Genomic DNA, 23,953 nt, shown 5'->3' with positions numbered 1-23,953 from the left:
AGCATTCAACATTGCTGTTTGCATTTTGGTCTCTCTGTCATCCACCACGACCTCTTTGGCTCCCCCTACCTCTAGAGTTACCACGTCCTCCTCCATAGGACTGGTTTTCTTGAGTTTGCTACATATTCTAATTTCTACCATGACCTCCAAATCGGCCTCCTCTACCTCTGCCTCTACCTCTTCTAGCATTTGAGTAGAAGACAGTTTCTTTTGAAGTTCCTCCTGAAGAAGATGCACCACCATTGCTCTGCTCTTCAGAAATTAGAAGAGCAAACAAGTCAAAGTCAGGAAATTTTTCACAGACGGAAATGGATGTCCGGAACTATGCATAATCCTTTCCTAGACCATTCAAGGTCACAGAAACTAGATCATCATCTTCATTGGCGACCCAATGGAAGCAAGTGCATCTGCAATTTTCTTCACCTTCATGTGGTAGTCATTGATGCTCATATTTTCTCTCTGCACATTGTGCAACTCCTGCTTGAGCTGCATTTTCCTGGCTTGCGTATTTGTGCTATAAATTTTTGCCAAAGTATCCCATGCCTCCTTTGGCGTACTTGCATCCTGAATATGCACAATCATAGAATCCGAAATACTAATAGACAGCCAGTACATAACTTTTCTGGCTCTCTCATGCCATCCTTTAAATGCCTGCATTTCCTATTGATTGGGAACATTAGGAAGAACTGGTTCTTCTTCATTGCCTATAATGAACTCCCAATAGCCTTTTCCCATAAGGAAATTCGTCATTCTAAACTTCCATGCTTGGAAGTTGTTCTTGTCAAGCTTTTCAGTGACAATCTGTGAAAGAGAATCAAACGCCATTATAGAACACTACAAAATATTCTGTCACTGCAAAAAACACAGCTTCTGCCTCACAAGGGCAAATCTGCAAAACTGACAAAAGTGGTATTTGACCACATAGTCACTTCCTAGTGATGATTTTGCATAAACAGGCAATAAGGATGATTCTGTAACTCCCAATATCTCTGCACACAGGCATACGATGCAATTTCTATGACAACTTTTCACCGACCTGCAGAGCAATGGTCGCACAACAAAAACAGGGCCTTTTTCTTAGTGCTTGCGGAGAACTTCCGCGACCAAAACGGGCCTGGAAATGGCCTCGAATCAAGAAAATAAAGTCACCAGGGGCTTAGCCTTCTCCCACAACATATAATGCCCTCTCGCCACACCACAAAGGGCGTCTCAATCTGAGACAATGCACTCTTGCACTTTCCGGCTATGCTACCTGCGCAGAGATTTGCTCCCAAAGGAAAGCAACACTGGTCCTCTTACCAGGACACCGCGAACTTGGTTTGCTTTCTTGAGCTCCTTACACCAAACCAGGCTCTGATATCATGTGAAGATAGTGGGAGAGAAGGAAGGAGTCTCACTTGCAGCTTTCTCACATACACAATGGGGGAATACACACAAAGGTGGAGGCTGAAAACAGTTTTCCTCTTCTTAGTTGTGAAGCCAAAAGAACTCTGGTACAAGGAAATAGAAGAACCCTATATGTGGGTCTCAAACCAAACTCAGCTAACTAAGGTGGCATACTAACTGAGCCACGAACTAGAGTACATAAGGATAGCTGTCATCCAGCAATTATTCATGGGCGGTGTACCAACCGCATCTGCAGCTAACAAGTCAATGACATAAATGCACAATGGTCACCCTGGCATATCATGAGTGGAGCTCGATATCTCAACACTACCAAGGTTCTTGCATGATAGCTCAACTATCATGGTTGCATTGAAGCGGAAGCTAGAGTATGCGCACAGGTATATGAGTGGGCTTGTTCGACCGACGCTAACGTTGCATGCGCTCGATGAATTGCTTCCAACTCCGCTATACAAAGAACAACACGTTTCCCTCAACAAACTTTAGGCTAGCCACATTGGAGGGACACTCAATCCAGATAGTGCACATGCAAACGAACTACCAATTCCTGATGAAAATGAAGAGGATGAGCTCCACAACACCTTGGTGCACGGCATCTATGCAACGCAACAAGTCATAGACTTTCAGGATAAGACAATCAATATTGCACCATCACAAGGCTTCACTTCGCTCAACATTTTCAAGGACAAAAACTGTGAAGAGCTCGCCTTCCCAAACCTTTTTTACGGCTTTCTTAGAAGGTACAACTTGCCCGCATGCGTCTCCTACCAAGACATTGCCCGATGGGAGCTAGTCAACAGTGACAGATGCTTCGCAATGTTTATAGAGAATATGTTCTTCAAGACCATGAAAGTTCTTGTTGCACGTGTGCTCTCGTCATCTTGGGTTGCATGCGCAAAGCCCAGCTCCACGGCTCCAAAATAAAGGCAAAAGATGTGGCACAAGACACAAACATGGAATGCCTTTTGCAATCGAATGTAGGTTTTCGTGACTTTGAATGCTTGCAAACTTTAGCAGACTACAAACACAAACTCAAAAAAACCTTTTCGCAATGTTGCGACAACTGGGTGCACCAACCTTTTTCCTCACTTTCTCAGCTACAAAGAAAAGTCGCTCATCCAATGCCTATGCAAAATGCTAGTAGTTGTAGCATCCTCAGCTGCTCCCCACAAAGATGGCTTGCGCGAGCTAATTCGCTCCGACCCAGTGACAACGGCAAGATATTACATCCACAGGTTTCAAGCACTGAAGAAATTGTTACGGCAAGACAAAACGATTTTAGGCAAAGTGCTTGACTTTTTCTTTGTAACTGAATTCCAAAATAGAGGTAGCCAGCACGACCATGGCCTTGTGTGGATAGAAGGTGCCCCACGATATGGAGAATGTGCTAATATTGCTATCGAGAACTTCATCGATGGGGGCACATAACCACGAACATTGATAGATTCGGTATACAAAACAAAGACATCCAAAGACATAAGCACCATAAAACTGCAAGAGGAAGGGAAAGTCATGCCGTTTTCACTTTCTGTGGCCACCCATGGCAACAACGAGAATCTTAACTCCACTCGACGAAGACGCCGACCAAGACATGCACAAAAAAGGCCATTGTGTCAGCTTTAAATGAGGGGCTTCACGAGTCCCACACCTTTGAAAGCTTCCTGGAACTTCTATCGTTCATTGAAGAAGACTACCTCTTAGCGTTGCATTCTATGCTTGTGCAACCAACTCTCCTGTTAAAGAGACATACGAAAGACATATACATAAGCAACTTCAACACCTCAATCTCTAGGCTATGGGGTGCAAACACAAATGCCCAGTTCGTCCTAAATCCCCATGGCATAGCAACTTACTGCACTTCGTACATGACCAAAGTTGATCATTTGACCATCAAAGCCATGGCAAAAGCCTTGCAAGAGTCTTTGGTTCACATGCAGAATACAAACTATGATTAGCAGGTTGTTGTGCGCTAATTGTATTGCTATATTGATGTGGCATGTGATGGCATGGATTGATGATGTGGCATGTGTGGGTGGTTTGTGGTGTGGCAAACTATTGACCACTGAGAAAAGGTTAAGGCTAACCCCACTAAACCTATATGCCATGTGACATTTCCACATGGCCTAAATTTGTGTGCTACTCCTACATGCAATTGCTATCTTGTGGATGATGCAATCGCTTTGCTAGTTATCTCTTTGCCTTGAATAGCTAAGTTGATGGTGGAGTTGCTCAAGACTTTGTAGATCCGAATGAGTGAAATCCACTCATTCAAGAAGAAATCAAGAAGAGTTTGAATGCTGCAAATGAGTAGAATCTACTCATTCAAGAAGAAATCAAGAAGAGTATGAACGCTGCAAATGGTGATGGCTTACTCTCCTCATTTGAGAAGAAATAAAGAAGGTATGAACATTACAAATGGCAATGGCTTGCTTTCATCTTTCCACTCTCCTCATTGACAAAAATCTCTCTCTCTCTCTCTCTCTCTCTCTCTCTCTCTCTCTCTCAGAAATGCATAAACTCATCTCTCTAACTCAAAGGATATCACCAAGAAAAGAATGTAAGAGCCATTCGCAAAATAGATGGAATGAAGGAGATAAATAGAAATCTCTCGAGGGAAAGAGAAAAAAAGAAAGGAAGTTACTCTCATCAATAGAATGAAAGAATTCTCTCAATCTCTCTAGAAAGAAATCAAACCTCATGGACTCTCAACTATATCTAAACCTCATCTAGGAGAGCTAGATTTAGGCTTTGATACCATGGGAAAAAATTAGCAACTAAGTTTGCCTACAAATAATTTAAGGTGGATGCATCCTAAGTGTACATATGATGAAGAGCTACACTCCAGAGGTACAGACTCAACTTCAATTATGTTACAAGATTGCAACTTACACTCATAAAGAGCCTTGAGAGCTTATTTGATGATTTTGCTTGAAATGAACCTCCCTTTATAGGAGTGGATACATACTTGCATTTGCTTGCTCACATGTGGGATACTATCTCCATGCCATGTAGCAGGTTGCCCTTGCTTCATACCGTTATCTCCATTTATATGCTTATGGCAACACAACTCTCAATGGTGGCTAGTGGATAACTACAAATTACAATTATGATAAACAATACCTTCAGGAGGCCTTATCCTGGATTCTATGACTTCAAATAGTGGAGTCACTGCTGCAGATGTGAAGTTCAAGGGAGGATTTTAGGGAAATCAAGTTCATCCATGACCTATGATGTTTAGATGTTTTAAGTATTCAAATTACCCCCAAACTTTCTTAATGACAAAAATCTAGGCCAACCATGGACAAATGCATGTTAGTCCATAATCATTGACATATCTAGAGACATAAATTTTTTAGTGATTTATGTCCCCCTCTCCTTAGAATAAACTATGAAATTAAGGTCAAATATAAATATAAAAATTAAAAAAATAAATATACATACATACATACATATACTTACATATTTATATATTTATATGTTTATCCATTGCTTTGTTTATCTAGTGGAATAGAAGATCAACTCGTATCGATCAGTTTGATTGGTTAAAATGGTAATTGGTTCAAGTGCCATTTCCGTGGGTGATTGAGTAGTGAATGAAATAATCCACATGTATTGCAGCCAACTGGGTGTACTATTGTTTCCCCCCAATAATTTGATTTCCATTCAAAAAAATTATGTCATATCTACTTGAATCCCTACCTAGGGAACCATTGTGTACCATTCTTCCCCGTATTGTAGAATTCATTTATTTTATTAGGGGAATTGGGGGGGGTTCCACCTTACCATCCCACAAAATGTCTATGTGGTTACTCCTCTCCTTCACGCATGAACCGAATCAAATGCTCGCTTCCAACCTACTATTGAGGATGGCTACCTACTCTACAAGGGTAGAGTATGTGTCTTGGATAATAATGACATTAGGCGCCAAATTCTTTTGGAATGTCATGATAGTCCAAGTGCTGGACACTCGAGAATTCAGAAGACATATGTGCTCCTGAAAAGACAATTCTTTTGGCCTGGAATAGGTAAGGATGTCGAAAAATTATGTATTGAGGTGCCAAAAATGCCAAGTCAATAAGGTTGAACGCCTTAAGGTAGGAGGTCTCCTACACCCATTGGAGATTCCATCTGGCAAATGGGAGAGCATCTCCATGGATTTGTGGGATTACCTAAGACACAAAGGAGACACATCTTAGTGTGAATAATTGTGGATTGGTTGACCAACATGGCTCATTTTATTCTTGTCAATGAAGATGTTAAAACTCCAGAATTAGCTAGGCTATTTTTAAAGCATATCTATACATTCTATGGGCTACCGACCGGTATCGTTAGTGACTGGGATAGCAAATTTTACTGCCATTTTTGAAGGGTTGTGTTTAAGAGATTAGAAGCTTCATTGAATATGAGCACCGCATTTATTCCTGTCAGTGAAGATGTTAAAACTCCAGAATTAGCTAGGCTATTTTTAAAGCATATCTATAAACTGTATGGGCTACCAACCGGAATAGTTAGTGATCGAGATAGCAAATTTTATAGCCATTTTTGAAGGGCTATGTTTAAGAGATTAGAAACTTCATTGAATATGAGCACCACGAAGCATCCACAGAATGATGGTCAAACTGAAAGGGTCAATCAAATCCTTGAGGATATGCTTCGAGCATATGTAAGTAAATGGCAAACTAATTGAGAACAATATCTACCCATATTAGAATTTGCATATAACAGTGCCAAACATTTAGCTACAAGTTTTAGTCCATTCATGATGATGTATGGATTTCAACCAAGAGCACCAATGACAATGGGGCTCAAGAGGTTCAAGCGGCCAAAGACTTTCTTGAGGATATGAATCAAACACTTAAGTTAGCTAAAGATAGCATAAGAAGAGCTCAGGATAGAGCACAAAGTTATGCAAACCCGCGCCGTAGAAAGTCGGAGATTGAAGTAAATGAGAAAGTCTACCTTAATGCCTGAATCTTCAAAATCTCTAAAGATAGGTAAATGTCCAAAGTTATCTCCTAGGTATTGTGGACCATTCACAATACTTACAAACTACCTTACCTGAAGGATGTAGAGTACATCCAATTTTTCATGTCAATAGGCTAAAAAGAAAATTAGGAGATGATAATCTCATCGAAAATGAAGTCCTAGTTGAACTCGTTGAACCTACATGGTAAGTGGAAAGATAGATCTGAAGGGAGTTCAACATGGGAAAGGGTAAGCAGTCTTTAGAGGAGGTTTTCCAATTTTGTTTTTGAGGACATAAACCATTCTTAAGGGGAAGGGAATGTTACGTCAACCATAACCCCAGTATCGTCGAATATGGTTACGCGGTGAAGCGAAAAACCAGAGGACTCGACAATGCTTGCATCAATATGGAGTGCAATGTTAAGGCCTAAAGGACAGTAAGGTACTAAGGTTATATATGGACATGTGACACTCAGGTGGACTCCAAGTGACAAGCACTGGGTTCAAGGGAGATTCTACAGAGGCTCCAGAAAAGGAAGAAAAGAGAAGGAACGCAGAGAGAGTTCACGTACATAGGCAAGAGGGAGCACTCTGGAATCGAGGCTGGGTGGAGAATCAAGGTGGAGAATCATTGATGAGTCCTTTTTGTGGTCTCGTAACAATTCACCCCAACTTGGGATAAATGGATAGAGTTAAGTTATTGAAACCAAACTGAACTGAGTTGAACAGACTAAAGTTCAAAGCAACTTTGGAGGAACATTAGGAAACGGCGAATGGGCGAAGTGAAGTGAGACGAGCCAACACGCTATGGTAGCAGTGGCTACCTTTGCGAGTCTGTTGGGCTACCGAGGCAGCTAGGAGAGCTAAGGGAGCTGGAGTTGAGCAAGTGGAAGCGGATGGGAGAAGAAGAGCTAAGCGGCGGGAAGTCAAGGAGAGCAAGGAAAAGAGAGAGAGAGAGAGAGAGAGAGAGAGGAGTGGAAGAAAGAAAGTTTATTAAAGTTTTCAAAAGACCGTAGAGTACATGAGATTGAAAAAAACCAAATACAATAAAATCTAAGGGGTGGAGCCATTAAAGGGCCACTCTTTTCCAATCTAGTCTTTGAAGGCAGGGTCACCTCATGCCTCATGGGTCTGCAAGTTTAAATATGACTAGAGCAGCGCAGCAAGAAATGTCACGCAGTTTTAGAGCAGATGTCTTGTTCGCCTAGTGAAGATGTATGGTGATCCCTTTTGGGGGCCCAAGACTTTCTAAGACAAACTAGCGTCGAGTCGAGAGACTACAGGTTGCAGTTCTTGAATGGATGATTTGTAGCAAGCTATTGGTCTCACCAGATCCTACCAGTAGAGTCGGAGCGCATCTACCTCCAGAGAGTCCGAACTTCGGTACCACGACAATGCAGGCTATCTTGGTTGGCCTTGATCTCGCCTATAGCAATGGAGCTGGTACATCCTCCACCATGTAGATAGTTCATAGGGGTGAAGTTGATTGCCACCTTTTCAATATGACCTTGGGGAGATAGACGGGAAAGGGAGAGAGGGAGAGAGAGAGAGGGGGGGGGGGAGGTGTACAATTGACATAAAAAAGCACAGAACATGAAGCCTAGAATATCGCTTCCTGGTGGACTTAAGAGAACAGCTGCAATTTGCTGACCTTGGATTGAATTCGAAATTCTGTCACTGCCGTACTTCACAAGTTCTCAACAACCCACAACAATGCAGGGTTCTACGATTAAGCAATAAGGGATGGTCAATAGCAAAGATTTAATTGCCCAATTCTACAACACACGCCCTGAGTCCAAGTCCAGGTCCATACGAAACAGAGACAGGTTTTGCCTGGCTCTTAACTTATGAACCATATATTGTTCTTTATTGGATGAGAATGCACACCACCGAGTACTCTAGAACAAAAGGCGTAACTCCAACTCAGATGGATCTTGAAGACGGATATGTAAAAAGGATGGAGAATCTCTCATAAATCTACACAGATTGGAATGTACAAGTCAACCTCCATCTTGCCATCTGGACACACTTAATGTGAAATGCCTGTAGTCACACACTTGGTACAATCAAATGGGCCTAACTGTTGCCCATTTTTCCGCACCTGCAATACAGGTCAAGTAAAGTAAGCTAAAAACCAGTATCACACAATAAGAGTGAATGAAGCAGCACAGCCTCTAGAGACTAGCAGTCAAACAGTTGGTAACACACCGGTGACCATGGACCAGGCGACGGAGGTAGCTTGTCTGGCGGAGAATGTTGCACGGCACCACTTTTAACCAGAGGCCATTCCTGTGAAGTAATGGATGATGTCCTTGGATCCGATCCGTTCGTTTTTCCCTCAGTTATAAAGGGACTAGCAGTATGAGCATTCTCTTCTGGTAAAAGATACTCCTTATTCTCCTTGTTCTCCTTATTCTTCTTGAACTGAAAAGCCTGTCCCTTGCTACAAACTGTACTATCTGCCTTATAGCGAGAAGAGTTTGAAGCCACTGCCGAATGTGCCAAAGTAGATGAGGTTGAAGCTCTCGAAGAGCCCTCAGAACCACGTAAGTGAGGTGCAGCAGGAATGCCAGATGGAATAGCACCTCCTCTTCTTCCAAGTCCTGGTGCTCCCGATAATGGCTGGCTTGATTTACCCACAATTCCATGAACTTTCATCCTGGTGTTCTGCTGCATATTACTTGTACCACCACCCTCACTTGGGGACCTGTTTGAAAGAGTGTTTCTGCCTGATTGCACAGCAACACCATCAAATCCAAGGCCACAGTTTCTTTCCCGCAAAACAGCAACTTGAGGTGCAGTTATTGCTTTAGCCTGCCAGCAACTGAACCTTTAGTAGCCACCCACATATAAAATATGCCTTAGAAATTTACAAAATTCTCTCATAATCTAAAGTGCCAATTCACAACAAAGACTTCAAGGCATGTGCATTTGTATAATACCGTGTCAAAAAACCCTAGCTTTGGTGAAGGCATGCGCAAGCCAGATGGCTTTGCTCTGTACAGAAGAGTTCCAGATCCACCTTCTAACTGTGTTAGTTGTTTAGAAGAATTCGGGTCACTTTTTGCAAAGGCGCTTTCTTGATGTAACCGGGAAGAGCCAAATGCCTCTTGATGTAACTGGGCAGAGCTAGGTACTTCTTGAGACTGAGGAATAGATGCAGAGGGAGCTGAGTCCATGTTAGCTTTCCTTTGAGAAAGAACCCCAGCCTCCACAACTGCAGGGCTTTTCAAAGCAGAGCCCCTGTACACACCTAAAGGTGACACATCAAGGGTGGAGTTTTCTGCCATTCTTTCTAACTGGTTGGAGGACCCGCTCTCTATGTTGGTAGGTTCAGGACAAAAAGCCCCATTACTAGAAACAGATTCCAGTGAAGTTGCAACAACTGTTGATCTGCCAAACCTCTCGAAAGAAGACTGCGAATAGCATCGAGGCACTTTAGCAGACACTGAAGAAGCATTAGGTGAACAAACTGACATTTTGGAATCATCTTCAGACATCCGCAATTGGTTGGCATTGCTGTGCCCTGCAAAAGATATTCGAGCTTCAGAATGCAAACCCACCTGAAGGTATGATGATGATAACTTTCAAGATTGCGCGCTACTAAAAGAACTAATAGTCAAGTCAAGCAATAGTTTGTAAGAATCATGTGCATTGCATTGGTAATGTTGGTAAGCAAATCATGATGCCCCTGAAACATTTAAACTGTGAGATCCAGGAATTACGATGCCCCCTCTTAGTGCAACATTTATACTCTCAAATCTATGGATCATTCTCCGTTAAAGCAAGCATTAGCAAAACTTCATCTACGACTCAAAGATTCTCTAAACAAACCTGAAAAAACCATCCCAAGCTTGTCCTTCATCTTTCTTGATACAGAAGAAACGGTCTTTGAAAAACTTTGTGCACTATTTGCAATCATAGATGCACCCTTTTGCCCACCAACACGATCTGTAAACCACAATATTACAGAACTGGGCATATTAATTTCATTCTACATCAAGGTCTCCAAGGAAATTGACAAGATATGGGAATACTAAATAGAATCAACAGTTTGTCTGTATTACAGATAGATAGAGAATTATGATACAGCTGTTGCAATTTTCTTTTATATAGTTGAGCCCTAATGAGGCCCCCCATTAGAAAAGGACCATCTTAAAGACCAACAATGGCGTGTCTCTATAGAAAAAATGTATGCCACTCAACCCTCCAATGGGATGAAGTATACATTACTTTTTGGAATCGCCTTTGTGTTTGTCTTGGCTTAAGGTGAATGATTGTGTAACTATGTTAAAAACCATCTACAAAAAAGTAAAGCTCGCGTTCCCATCATTCTAAGATAATGTGTGAAAATGTCAATGTCGTTTGTCAGGACTGACTTGAACTGCAACACGATCCTAGAGACTGTAGTGCTTGCCAGATATATAATTCCCTTCAAAGAGATTCTGCCCACAAATATGTTGCATCTACACTAGACAGTTAGTTCTTTATTACACGATCGAAGGCCTCACTAGTGAAAGAGCTTGTTTCCAAGGCATTTGTTGCTTTTCTGCTAGACGATACTGACCTCCTACAGTAGAAAACGATGCTTTCTTAATCATAACGTGAGCAAAGTGTGCAAAAACTACATCGCTTGCTTTGCACTTGGTCTCGCCCAGTCAGTACCCTCAACACTTACAGTTCCATTTATATACAGTACAAAGGGCGATAGTACCTGGCATAGGGGGTCCAACCGCTTTTTTAACGTTGTTATCGACCACTTTTGTTGGAAGGAATGGCTTAGAGTCAGTAGAATCCGATCGAGCGGCAAACATTGGTTTGACCTGTAAATCCATAGCTGGCGTCAATTGCACATTCGTAAAAAAACACACTGCTAGGTCTGTTATCCAAACAAGTGAGGATGTGGACGACTTTCAAGGGATCGGATAGGAAAGATTATGCGTCAAACGCATATGATGGTACCCTTGGCAAGCCTATTGAAAAAGCAGACCCCCAATGGACTTGACAGGTAATAACTTGGAAGCAGGTTCTTTGAGCTTTACCTGCCTGACAGGCTCAGCTTGTACTCGAGAAGACGATATGCCCACCACCTGTTTGGTCGCATTAAGCCCTGTCAGACCTGAATCAACAACAAGAGAAATTAGTGGAGATCGTGTACTTAATTTACTGCTGGATGCGCTCTGGCTACAAGAAGAACTGAAAAAGTTATGGGCAAAATGAGAAGATTATAGACCTTTGCCTTTGTGGCTACGGTGATCGTTGGCACTGCCTGTGATGCTACCTGTGCTGCTTCGAGGGCTGCAGAGAACTGAACCACTTCCGTTTGTTTGAATTTGTCGACTGTCTACATTAGGCGAAGGTTTCGCCAAAGGAATCGAAGAGAAATCGATTCTGGGAATCATTGGTGGTCTTGCGAGTTTTGGAGTTCGCGTAGGCTTCTTATGGCTGATAGGCTTTGGCAAATCTGGGGGCTTTTTGAAAGTTCTATTCACGAGTGAGAGTTCTTCCGGATCAAGTACTCCTGAAATCGAGTATTCCAAAAAGGCCTGTCGTCAAAGAAACCAAGGTGCAGAAAGTAGCAACGCTGGTGAGCGGCAGGCATAGTGCACTCACCTTCTTCCGTGAAGAAAGCATGATTCCACGCGAGACTTTTCCGAAGGTTGAAGTGACCCGTTTTCTTCTTCTTCTTTTTCGAGGATACCTCTAAGGGCGACAGCGCGTCCGTTTGCTGCCCTGTTTCAACACTAGCTGGCATTCGTTCACATTCTTGCAGGTCGTCCGGTGCGACGGGACTCATTTTGAGATTTCTTGAATCTGGGGCTGCACACGTTGATTGGCAAAACCACTTAGTCGGAAAGAATTGAAATGAACTTGCGCGCTTTCGGAGAAGTTAAGCAATGTAGCTGCACCAGAATCGCGTTAAAAAATAGTCGCTACAGACCTCCGGGAGAGGAACTGCAGAGAAGCAGCGAGATAGCATTCTGATGCAGACTACCTACGAAAACGAAGGGGACGAGAGCAAGATAGAGTTACCGGAGGGAGAATGAGGCACATTGTGAGATCTTTGCTCCTGCAGGCATTTCTTCGCCGAAGGCAAAAGGCTGTCATCTTCCGCAGAGACATCAATGAGAGAGAGCCGTTGCAAATCGAGCTGCGATCGCTTGCTTTTGGAGGAGGAAGCGGGAGATTTTCCGAAGGGGCGGGTCATCTTTGCAAGGGGGGAGGAGGATCATCATGATGCAGAAGCCATGGCGAATGGATTTGACTGTGCAAGCTACCGGAAGGATTATCTCTTCTGAGCTGGAAGCATGCTGTGTATGTAGTGAGGCTGCATGGAAGGAAGGTAAGGGATGCGTGAAAGAAAGATGAGGGTTGAAGAAGCCATAGCCATAGCCATAGCTTGGAGATGGCGATGGTGAAGAACCAGGGTTTGCAAAACAGAAGTAAGAGAAAGAGACAGAGAAACCAAGCAACGTTCGACTTCTTCCTTGTTTAAATTCAAACTTCTCTCTCTCTCTCTCTCTCTCCTTCTCCTAACTATTAATTGTTTACTTCTCTCATCTCCGTCCAAGTTTGCAACTAACCGAGTATAACAAGATGAATACTATTCATAGGGCCTGCATGTGCCTTGCAATTTGTAGGATTGGTGTCCATGCCGTTGGGATGTCTTCTTCGTATAGGTGAGAGTGAGCTAATCGTGCTTGTTTTCCTGCTTTTCGGTCTGTCATCTCAATCCAAACAATTGGAAGTGTCCTGGCAAGACTAGTGGACTTGAAGATTGCATCGGCGCCGTTCACAAGGCCATCTGATATGTTCAAATTGCCTAAACAAATCTCAACAATCATGCTAGGTTTCACGTGGAGGTGTTTGTGGAGGCCTCCATTAGATTTTGCATCTTGCGGAATGTTGATTGTTTTACTGCATGTTCTGTGCCTAATGTCCTTGGCTTCCACGTGGTAAGGAGTTGTTGGTAGTTGCGAGAATATGGTGTGGTTGTGTGCATCCTTCACTGCATTTGTGTAGAAAAGGTGAGGGACCTCGGCCGGTGTGATTGGTTGCCTATAGTAGAGCGTGTTAAGTGCAACGATATTGATGTCGATGTGTAGGCCAACTCGCAGACGATTTAACTGGCCCAAAAGCTCAGTGTTTTACTGTCGCATTGGCGTTGTGAGTTCGTAGTACAACACATTATCACTCCACACGGAAGGGGATATTGCTAATGCCGATGGCATCCTTGAGAATATCCATGTGTCCTTTGTGGGGCTTGCTTGCTATGCACAAATCACCGCATAAGAGCACGTCAACCCCTCCAAAAGGTTGTGTGTGGTTGTGTTTGATTTCACGCATGCGCATGTCAGCTGCGATGAAAGTATTTTGTTCCACTAATGAGATTTCATCGAACACAATCAATTGTATGTCTTTGTACAACTGCGATAGCGTTTGCAGTTTGTCTACGGCAAGGCCTTTGTATGTCAATACAAGCAATGGCAAGTGCATGAATGGTTGTGCCGCCTATGTTGTATGCAGCTTTCCCAGTGTATGCCAGCAGTAGCACCTTTGGTAGCTCTACGTCTGCGTCACGCAAGTAGTATCGGAGCAAGGCCTGGACTATGAGGAGGAGGGTGAACGTTTTACTTATTCCAACGTCCCCGAACAAAAAAAGGTGGAAAGGCTTGCTGTGCTCCAAACGTTTTTTAAGCATGATGTCGTCAACGATGTGCCGTTGTTTGGTGTTCAGCTTTCGCAATTCGGTGTGAAATTGTGCATTTGGCATGTATACAAAGGATAAAAACTAGCGCCTTGTTGACTTGGTTTTGCTTGGTTAGTCCTTGTAGCTCCACCCGTAAGTCATACTCAGCATCGTGCTGTTGAGGCTCATTTTTTGTGCTTGTGGACAATGACCTTGTGTGTTTGTGATGCTAAGTGTCGGGAGGAAGGGTGGCCCTGTTGAATTTGTTTCTGTTAATGTCTATTGTCACTTGCTCATGGTAGTATATGTTGTGCCATGTAGGAAATTCATCGATTGTGCAGGGCTCTTCATTGCCAAATGGCAAGTATAGTAGACAGAGCTCCCTATAGTGATTTGTCTTTTGTTTCATTATAGTTGTTGAAGCGCACAACCTTCGCTTTTCGCCTCCTCTTGGGAACATGACTTGTTGTGGTGTATCCGCTTGCAAATTCAATGAGGCACAGGCCTAGCAAATCTATTGGCCTTCTCCTGTACTTGGCGATTATGTCTAGGAAAAATACGTTTGTGCTATTCGGATCCAATCTCTTGATGCAATTGTGAGTGGAAGTGACAACGTCAAGTACGCAGCTTATTGCGAGCTTATGTCTTGCGTATTTAAGATTGCATTGCCTACTTTGTGAACACGCTCATTGGCAGGTGCGCTAGATTGCAAAGACTCCCACGACCACATCATCATCTTGACCTCTTCTTGATAAAAAACTTTGACAAGCCATAACTTTCAATCTAAAAAGAATTTGCCAATGATCCAAAAAGTAAAAATGATCGGTTTGACTCTACATTGTTGTCGAATCAAAATCATTGTATGACATCATATATTGTCAATTTTGAAAGATTTTTCAATTGGTAAGACCTTTGCAGTGGCATTACACACTCCAACTATTGAGAATCTCACTAGGGAAGGTTTACACCTGGGCTACACCAATGAGGTATCTCTCTGCACAAAAAGCTTTGGGAAACCATTAAAGAAGATCTATCTACAACACAAAGACAAACTTGGAAGGAAAAAGATGATTTATTGCAAGGAACCAGTGTCATTGAGCCTTCTATGCCAGAGATGATGAAATCTTGGGGAATCTTCAACAATGTGAGGTAAGTTTGACAGTTGTTGCTAATTTGTTAAAAGTTGCGCTATTTTGACGAAATTCTTCATACAACAACTCCAAGTAGAGGAGCAACCAACCAAGGATGTTGACTCCTTGGTGACCATTCCAATCATCGATACCGTAGTGGTAGACAATGAAGTACCCATTATCGTTGTCTTAAAGATCAAGAAGCAGAATGTCTCTAGAGTAATCATTGATTGTGGAACTAAAGTCAACATTATATTTGGAAGCAATTGCTCAACAGCTTAAGTTTAAATAGTTTAAGCCCAACTATGTATGGTAGATCAGGCAGCCCCCAATGGAACCCAAAGGTATGCTTCAAGATGTTGTTGTGACTATTGGTGGATTTCATTATGGCAAATACTATTTTGGTTATTCCAACGGAAGAAAATGCATATCCTATTTTATTGGGTAGACTTTGGCTTAAGAGTACTAAGGTCATGCATGATTGGGAGACTGATCTAATGATCATTAAAATGAGGGACATTGAAGTTCATCCCACTAATCCAAGCATGGTTCCAAGAAGTTTTCGGCCAAAAGACTTGGAATTTAAGGATGAGTCCCCGCAAGACATAGAAACCTAATTAATGGAGCTATAAATCTTACTTGTTGCAAAGATTGATGTATTTCAAGTTTCTGCTAAGCTAAGGAGAAAATGAAAGCAGAAAATTTGGTCAAGCAACAAAGCTCTTACCCTACGAGTTTCATAGACTTAGTTGGTGAATGGGAGCTGGCAAAACCACCGGTGACAATGACCTAATTGGGCTCTGAACAATTGATACCAGAACCAACACATGAATTAAATTTGGGAACTAAAGAGGATCCTCGCACTATTGTGATCAACATAGATTTGCTTGGTGATTAGCTCCAAGAAATCAAAGCCTTGCTCCTACAATACAATGATGTGTTTGCCTGGAGGTACATAGATCTATGGGGAGTATCTCCAAAAGTTTTTCAACTCCACATGCCATTCATTCCAGATGCCAAGCCAATTAAACAACAATAGTATGGCATGCATGCTAAGTATGCCAAGCAAGTGAAAGTAGAGCTAGAAAAATTGATCTAAGTAGGTTTTTTTAATGTCATTGACATGTGTGATTAGTTGTTTCTTATTGTGGTGGTACCAAAAAAGGATGATAAACTCTGACTTTGTGTCAACTATAGGAATTTGTGCCCAAACGGTTCCAAATTCGTTTTGTATTCCATTCACAAATGGGATTCTGGACCAGGTAGCTAGTCATCATGAGATGTACTCGTTCATGGATGGGTACAGTGGTTATAATCATATATCCATATTAAATAAGATCAATCCAAGATAGCATTTACAACAAAATATGGTGTATATGCTACCAAGGCAATGCTACCAAATGCATCATCAACTTTTCAAAGATGTATGGTTGACACTTTCTGGGATTATTTGACCAAATTTATTGCTATGTACTTGGATGCTTTTTGTGTGTATTCCGAAGAATCTATACATCTTGGATACTTGTGTAAAGTTTTTGACAAATGTAGGCAAGCAAGCATATCATTAAACCTTGCCTAAAGTGTCTTAAGGAGAATTGCAAGTGCATCTTTTTCTTCTACCTTTGCATTTATGCCTTACAATCGGTCATGATGCTGTTGATTTTGTTCACAAATTGTGCCAAGGATTCGTTAAGTTCATGTGCAATCCATCAAATCAGTCTTAAGATGAACTTCTTGATTCTTTGCCTTTGGATTAGCCATATACCCGCTAACAACTCCCATTGCAAATGCAATGTTCGGTCTAGTAGCTATCATAGCATGCATAAGACTCCCAACCACTGATGCATAAGGAACCTTGGCCATCATGTCCCTCTCCTCATCTGATTTGGGACTATTTTCCTAACTCAGTTTCACATATGGAGGCAATGGAGTACTTACTGACTTCCCCCCCTCCATATTGAAATGCTGCAAGACTTTTGTAGCATACTTCTTCTATGAAAGCCAAAGGAGTTTCCTACTCCTATCACTTGTGATGCACATACCAAGAATATGACCTGCAGGTCCCAAATCCTTCATGTCAAATGCCTCATGCAACTTGGCCTTTAATGCATCAAGCTCATAAGTGTTCTTGCTAGCCAATAGCATATCATCCACATAAAGTGCCTAGAGTATCAAGCTATTATCCTTAGCTCTTTTAGTGTAGAGGCAGTGATCAATCTCACTTCTTCTAAAACCTTGGGACTGAATGAAAGTATCAAACTTGTGATACCATTCTCTAGGCACTTGCTTAAGGCCATAGAGACTCTTTTTCAGCTTGCAAACCAAATTCTCTTTGCCCTTTTCTTCAAAGCCTTCCGATTGTACCATGTAAATTTACTCATGCAAATCCTCATGCAAGAAAGCTATCTTGATATCCATCTGCATAAGCTCCATATCCTCTACTGCCACAAGTCCAAGTACACATCTAAGTGTGGTCATCTTCACAACCAGAGAGAAGATCTCATCAAAGTCCACACCCTTCTCTTGCTTGAACTCTTTAGCAACCAAACGAGCCTTGTACTTAGGCACATCATCACCTGTGACCTTCATCTTATAGACCCATTTACATGGCAATGCTTTCTTTCCATGTGGCAAAGAAACCAAGTCCCAAGTCTTATTCTTTATGATTGAACTCATCTCTGATTGCATATAGCATACTCCCACTTGCGCTAATCCTCGCACATCATAGCCTCTCTGTAGCAGGAAGGCTTCCCATAATCGGTAAGCATCACATAGTCTACCCCTGGAACAAATCTCTTAGGTGATCTAGACACTCTAGATTCTCAAGGGCATTTCAACTTGCTGTCCCGCCTGCGTATCAACCACATTTGGCTCATCATTGCCATCATCTGCCCTTGATTGTGTACTTGTGGGAGTACCGGGTGGCACCATTTTGGTGCATGGACAGCTTGCTGTCTATCAACATATGCGGGTGGATTCACATCCTGGAAAGTGATTCTCCTCATTTCCACATCCCTCATGGGTGTCATGCATGTTCCTCTCATTGAAGACCACATCATGGATTCGTATGATTTTCTTTGCTTCTGGAGCCTAGAGATGATAGCCCATCTCTCCACTTTCACCATACCCCAGAAAGATGCATTTCCTATACTTAGGATCTAGCTTCTTCCGAAGCTCTTTTGGCACATGTGCTACGAGACTTCCCGCTTTCTTGGTACTTCCCCCTGAATTGTGATATGCCCCTTTGCACATTTAAGGCTGCATCCTGTTTGTTGCCATCCATAGACTTCCGTCTAATCTCCTCGTCCAACAAGCTACCCACAACATCATCAAACTTCAGTACTCCACCACGTGCAGAGTTACTGATAGCTGTATGGAAGGTATCCCAGAGGATGGTAATGAACATAAGAGGAATATTACCTTAGTCTTCGCATCAAAATTCATTTTGTAAACCTAAAGCTGGCTGAAAATATTATTGAATTCATTCAAGTGAGAAGCAATGGAGACCCCTTTCTTCATCTGTAGCTTAAACGACCTCTTCATGAGGTAAACTTTATTAGACGTAGTTTCCTTCTCATAAAAGGCACATAATAAATCTTCATAGTCTGCTCATTTACTACTGTGAAATAAATTGACTCTGCAAGATGGTCTTACAGTAGACTTTGCTAATGCATCCAACTCATTCCAATCATCCTCAGACATATATGCAAGCTTAGCTTCAATCCCTGCCAAGGGTTTAATCTGCTTCTTCTAAATAAGCACATCTGTTATCTGTTCTTTCGACAAAGAAAAAATTGTCCCATCAAACTTTTTAATCCTGAAAAACTCCTTTTCAAACATGGAAGAGGATGTCATGATGCAAATGAAACAAAATCCCAAATGCTAGCACCTGCAAGAGAGAAATCATACCAAATACTAGGTGCACCCAATATGTCTGCCTTAATGAAGGATAGTGTTACCAAAACTCAAGGCTCAAAGCATCAAAATGCATCTGACTCATGTGCATATACTATGCATTCATATGAGAAAATCTAGCCCAAAAGAAAATGTCAACCCATAATGACAAAACAAGGGCAAACCCAATGCCAATAAGAGCCAAATGCCTCAAGCATAAACACCATCCATGGGCATAAGCATCAATAATGTCTCATCCAAGAGAGTATAGCACTATGATTGCATCAATTGCAATGTGTTGAAGCTTCCCCTCAGCTTAAAATAGCATCTGTGTGCTAAATGTCCATCAATAAAGCATCCCACAAGACAATCTGGGCCTATCAGCGGCATCCAACAAGGATCGCAATGCATCCAAATGGCCTGTAAAGCATCCACTGCAAACCAATGCAAACCATAAATGAGCACACATGGCCTAGACTGCAACCAGAGTGATTTGCATAAGGTATATCCAAGAAATCATGGCCCCACGGCAATGATCGCTAGTGAAAATAGAACCTGGGATGTCTCAAAACATGGGCATCACTACATAATCGAACTCAGTAAGACAATCTGCAAATATCTCTCTTGTGCCACAACTCCAAAATCTCATCCAAGGATGAAGTAAAAGCCAGTCAATCCTTGCATTTACTTGCAAAAATGAACCTTAGACAAAATGCCACATGGCAATCAATGAGAAGGTCTTGGAAACTTTGAGAAATTTCCTTGAAAGAGACGACGGAAAAACATAGAGAAGCACAACTCCCTCGATTCTTCACAGAATGGCAAGCAGCTTTGTAAACAAATGTTTCAGGTAGTCCCAGATCCAACAGGATAGAAGCTCTTCAAATGGAGGCTTGGATGTTGAGATCCCACTCACACAGGGAATGACGAAATGAATACGTTGGAGTAGACAGAGCTTAATCACAGCTTAAAAACTTCACAGAATCAGAAGCAACTTCACAAGTAGAAGTTTTGGATTGCTCTAAATCCATTGGGAGTGTCCAAACTGGAAATGGTGGACTGGAAATGGAGATCCAACACACGAAATTCACGCAAGAAATTGAATTTCGTCACTTTTTGCAGGAGCTATAACTTTTCACTGAAAACTCGGATGACAGAGATGTAAGAATGAAAAATGAAGTACTCAAAGTCTTCTACAACTTTTCTTTTGATCTAAGGTGAGATTTAGCTTCTAGAGAAAGATATATTCATCAAAAGACTCTCAGGTCTAAAATAGACCATCTTTTGCCTCCAAAACCACTTGCTGGCTTGCAAAAAACCACTCAAAGACTTTCCAAAGGTTTCTACAAGGTCTCTGCACATCAGGTTATGCTTTGGAAAGTAATGCATGCTTGGTTACTTTCATGCTTGGTTACCTATAAGAGGCAACTTAGTTAAATGGTTTGATGTCAATCCTCTATGCAGCTTGTGTCAATGTGTAGATAAGGGTATGCACCACTTGCTTTCTGACTATCTGGTAGCTAGGGTGACTTAGAGAGGTGTGGAATATGCACTTAGAAGGGTTCAGTTGATGGTTACCTTTTCTTATAACAAATGAAGAGCTATCTTTCATGGTGATCCTCTTGGATTCACGTTGATTGTGGCTGCTACTTGGCCATACCTAAGGTGGAAGTACATCATTGGCTAACTGCACTGAGTGGTGAGTGGACAGTAGCAATGAAGCTAAGGCAATGACTCCAAGTCCGCCGAGGAGGAGTCGTCCTAAAGTTAAGGACGATAGACCAGCTACGAGCAGTGGTCCAACGAATTACCGAGTGTTAGGAATAGAAGCCAGTCTTGTAGCAAGTCTACTTAGTAGAAAGGAGTTGTAACAGAGAGCAAGTGGTGGTGAAGGTGGTTGTGGTATAAAAGTTTCGTGACTTCTCTCCGGCTTGGTAGGTTAGGTGCTTGCATAGCTGAGTGCTCAGTTCAAGGCGGCTTCATTGTAAATAGAATATTTCTTAACAAAATACAAGTGTGGTTTGCCACCATTCTCTCCACATTGTTCTTTGTTTAGTTTATATTCTCAAACCCCTATCACCATAGAGTTTTCCTTGAATAGAAACCCTGACCTCCAAGTTGTTTCCATTGATGTCTATCTGCACTCACATTTGAGTACATTCGCACGCACCGCCTTCATCTTTATCATCGCCTATCTTCACGTTAAGAAGCTTTATCTTCTTCAAAGCTTCCAAGGTTCAACCTTAGGTCACATGGTTGATTTCCACGTGGCAGATAGGGTTGGTTGACCTAACTCTGGTCAAGTTAGTTTGGTGATACATGGCAATCCAGTCACCACAGACACGAGGCAGATAGAATCTAGCTAGGGCTAGGTGGAGTTCACCATTGGTTAAGTATGTGGCCACTCTTGTGCCATATGGTGGCAATCTCATCCACAACTACCACATCACCCCTAACTGCCTAGCCATCATGACATGTGGTAGTGCCATGTCAGCACAGTGCCAGCCATGCACACAGCCTCTAGGTACACCTTGGCATCTTCCATGTGCACCCATGTGCCACCTAAACACACATGCACAGCCTTGTAAGCAGTATGTGACCACCATTGCCATGTCACACTGTCACATCACTACATCCACATCATCATTTTGATCACCCTCTTGGGATCAAAGTTTGGCCATCTTTCCGAGAGCCATAACTTTTAATATAGGAGGAATTTTGCGTTGAAAATGATCGCTAGATCATGCTTTATGTGCTGAGCACCTCAGATCTTCATTCTGAATTTTCCATAGGACATCATCATCAAATACTCATCATTGGAACCACCTCTTGATCCATTGCTATGTACCGAGCACTTAGAATGAATCAAGATAAAATTCATTTGTTGCATCTTGCACTTCAATGTGTAGTCTAGTCGTAGATAGTCATAGACTAGCACCGCCTTAGACGAGATCTAACTCCACCAAGCCAAGTCAACCATTGCCACATTACCCGATTAGTTCCACTAGCAGCACCAATCAGATCTATCATCGGTGTACACATTCACACACTAACACCAGGTCAGTCTCTTGGCATTTGGCAATTTCGTCATTAGTGTGATACTTGGCAATGATCTTTTTTTGGTTTCAGGATTTTGCACACATTTGCATGCACATTTGCCACCCATGTATAGTCACATTTGTTGACTATTTTTGGCATTGGTTCCTGCACACATACATCAGCCTTGTACAGCCTGTTGGCTACACTCGACACTCAGTTGTCATCACTTTACTACATGCTTGATCCTTGGCACATTGTCGTTGTTCTCACATTAATTGGTTTTGACAGTTCAACGTAATCCCCCTAGTGGCAGCCTATTCACACATATTGTTCTCATGGGTAGACACTCTTGCTGCTGGTACACAGGTAAGCCTCTTACGCCGCAGAGCACCAAAATGTCTCCAGCATGGAGTTATTCACATCACGTAGTTGATGATACACCAGTCATGACTCCAGAAGAGATCCATGAGTGGAAAGAGAACCTACTTCAGCCATTCATTGACACAGGATATGTACCGATTTATGATGCATACGCGAGCCTCATTGGCCTTGAGAGATCAAATCATTTGTAGGTAAGCCCTCAGCACGAGGCAATTCGGTAGTAAGCCCTTAGCGCGAGATAAATTTGACAGTAATCCCTCAGCACGAGGTAGTCCCATCGACATCAGAACATACTGATTCTTATGATGCACAGCCATCATCTTCATGCATGGATCCGACTCCATCTATTGTCACATCAGATGTAGATACTCAACAAGAGTTCACCAATGATCATGCAGTTATTCAACAGGTAAGTCCTCAGTATGAGGCACTCACATCTCTAGCTGCAGGTGGAGATACATGCCACATCGCATTCAACTCCTTAGGTGATTCCATTTTAGCATCCATCACTGATGCTTTCACCTTTGACACAGAGTATACCATGGACACAATTTCCACGAGCAATATGGATCAGTAGATCAGTCTACAGGACATTCCAGTATCGGCTCAGTCATGCCACATTACACCACTCTTGAATCCAATTATTACCACCTTCGATTAGTATATCATTCCTCAACATGAGGATACTTATGCATCAGTGCAGTCTTGCCCCAGTGCAATAGACATCATCAGGTTTAGCCATAGCGCAACCTGGGGAGACTCAGTGTTTCATCATGCACTTATGGTTGTCATATCCAATCCATACTTGATGCAGATTAGTGGTTGGATCCAAGATTATAGATTAGTCCCTACATCAGCATTCGGCAATGCATACGTCTTGGGGACATCTTATGTTTTCTCAGTTGTATTTCAAGCTTATAGGCCTTTTTACTGTTAGCTCCATCTCGACGAGCCTATGATAGATGCTACATCCCATGCCAATGGACGTTTAGCCATGCATGAATTAGACGACCTTTAGCTCATGACAGTTGAGCATACAAGTTTGACAAGTTGCCATACCTTGTCATTTGTACGGATCTCTTCATTAGCAGAGTAGTGTATCATACTTGCACCTTCGGCCCCATATTTTCAACCCCTAGATCACTCTGTCCATGCCGACTATGCTGTCTTCTTCCACCCCACATCATTCTACAAAGATTACACTACTATATCCTACATCCGACATTGCTGTCAGTTATTTTTGGTTGGTGACACTCTCGTATGTCACCACCTCCCAGGATTCTTTCTTCACAGCTACATCGACTAGCCTCACATCCGGATGCCTCTTCTTCAGAGCAGTTGCACAGTCCATGGTGACTTATGACATGTTCCACATGTAGCCATACACATAGTCATTCTTGCAATCATCTTTCTATCGACCAGTGATCCACCAAGAGGACTTTATTTTCTG

The 23,953-nt window shown here is 42.3% G+C and overlaps 1 protein-coding gene across 1 annotated transcript; it reads right to left on the bottom strand.

Moving 5' to 3' along the window:
* Nucleotides 1–8,026: 8,026 nt before the first annotated feature.
* Nucleotides 8,027–12,866, bottom strand: LOC147902151 (uncharacterized). The gene is made up of 9 exons (XM_087375052.1): nt 12,403–12,866; nt 11,983–12,189; nt 11,603–11,890; nt 11,412–11,488; nt 11,084–11,192; nt 10,204–10,320; nt 9,312–9,895; nt 8,578–9,183; nt 8,027–8,470 (listed from the first exon to the last, which is right to left on the bottom strand). The coding sequence occupies exons 1-9, from the start codon at nt 12,575–12,577 to the stop codon at nt 8,399–8,401; spliced, it is 2,235 nt and encodes a 744-aa protein (XP_087231178.1). The 5' UTR covers nt 12,578–12,866; the 3' UTR covers nt 8,027–8,398.
* Between the last annotated feature and the right edge of the window lie 11,087 nt (nt 12,867–23,953).

Source organism: Dipteris shenzhenensis, chromosome 5 (assembly GCF_047967505.1).
Source record: "Dipteris shenzhenensis isolate YYH24624 ecotype China chromosome 5, Dip_SZ_1.0, whole genome shotgun sequence".
NCBI lineage: Eukaryota > Viridiplantae > Streptophyta > Polypodiopsida > Gleicheniales > Dipteridaceae > Dipteris > Dipteris shenzhenensis.
The sequence above is the reverse complement of the archived record's forward strand: the minus strand, read 5'-3'. Positions and strand labels throughout refer to the sequence as shown.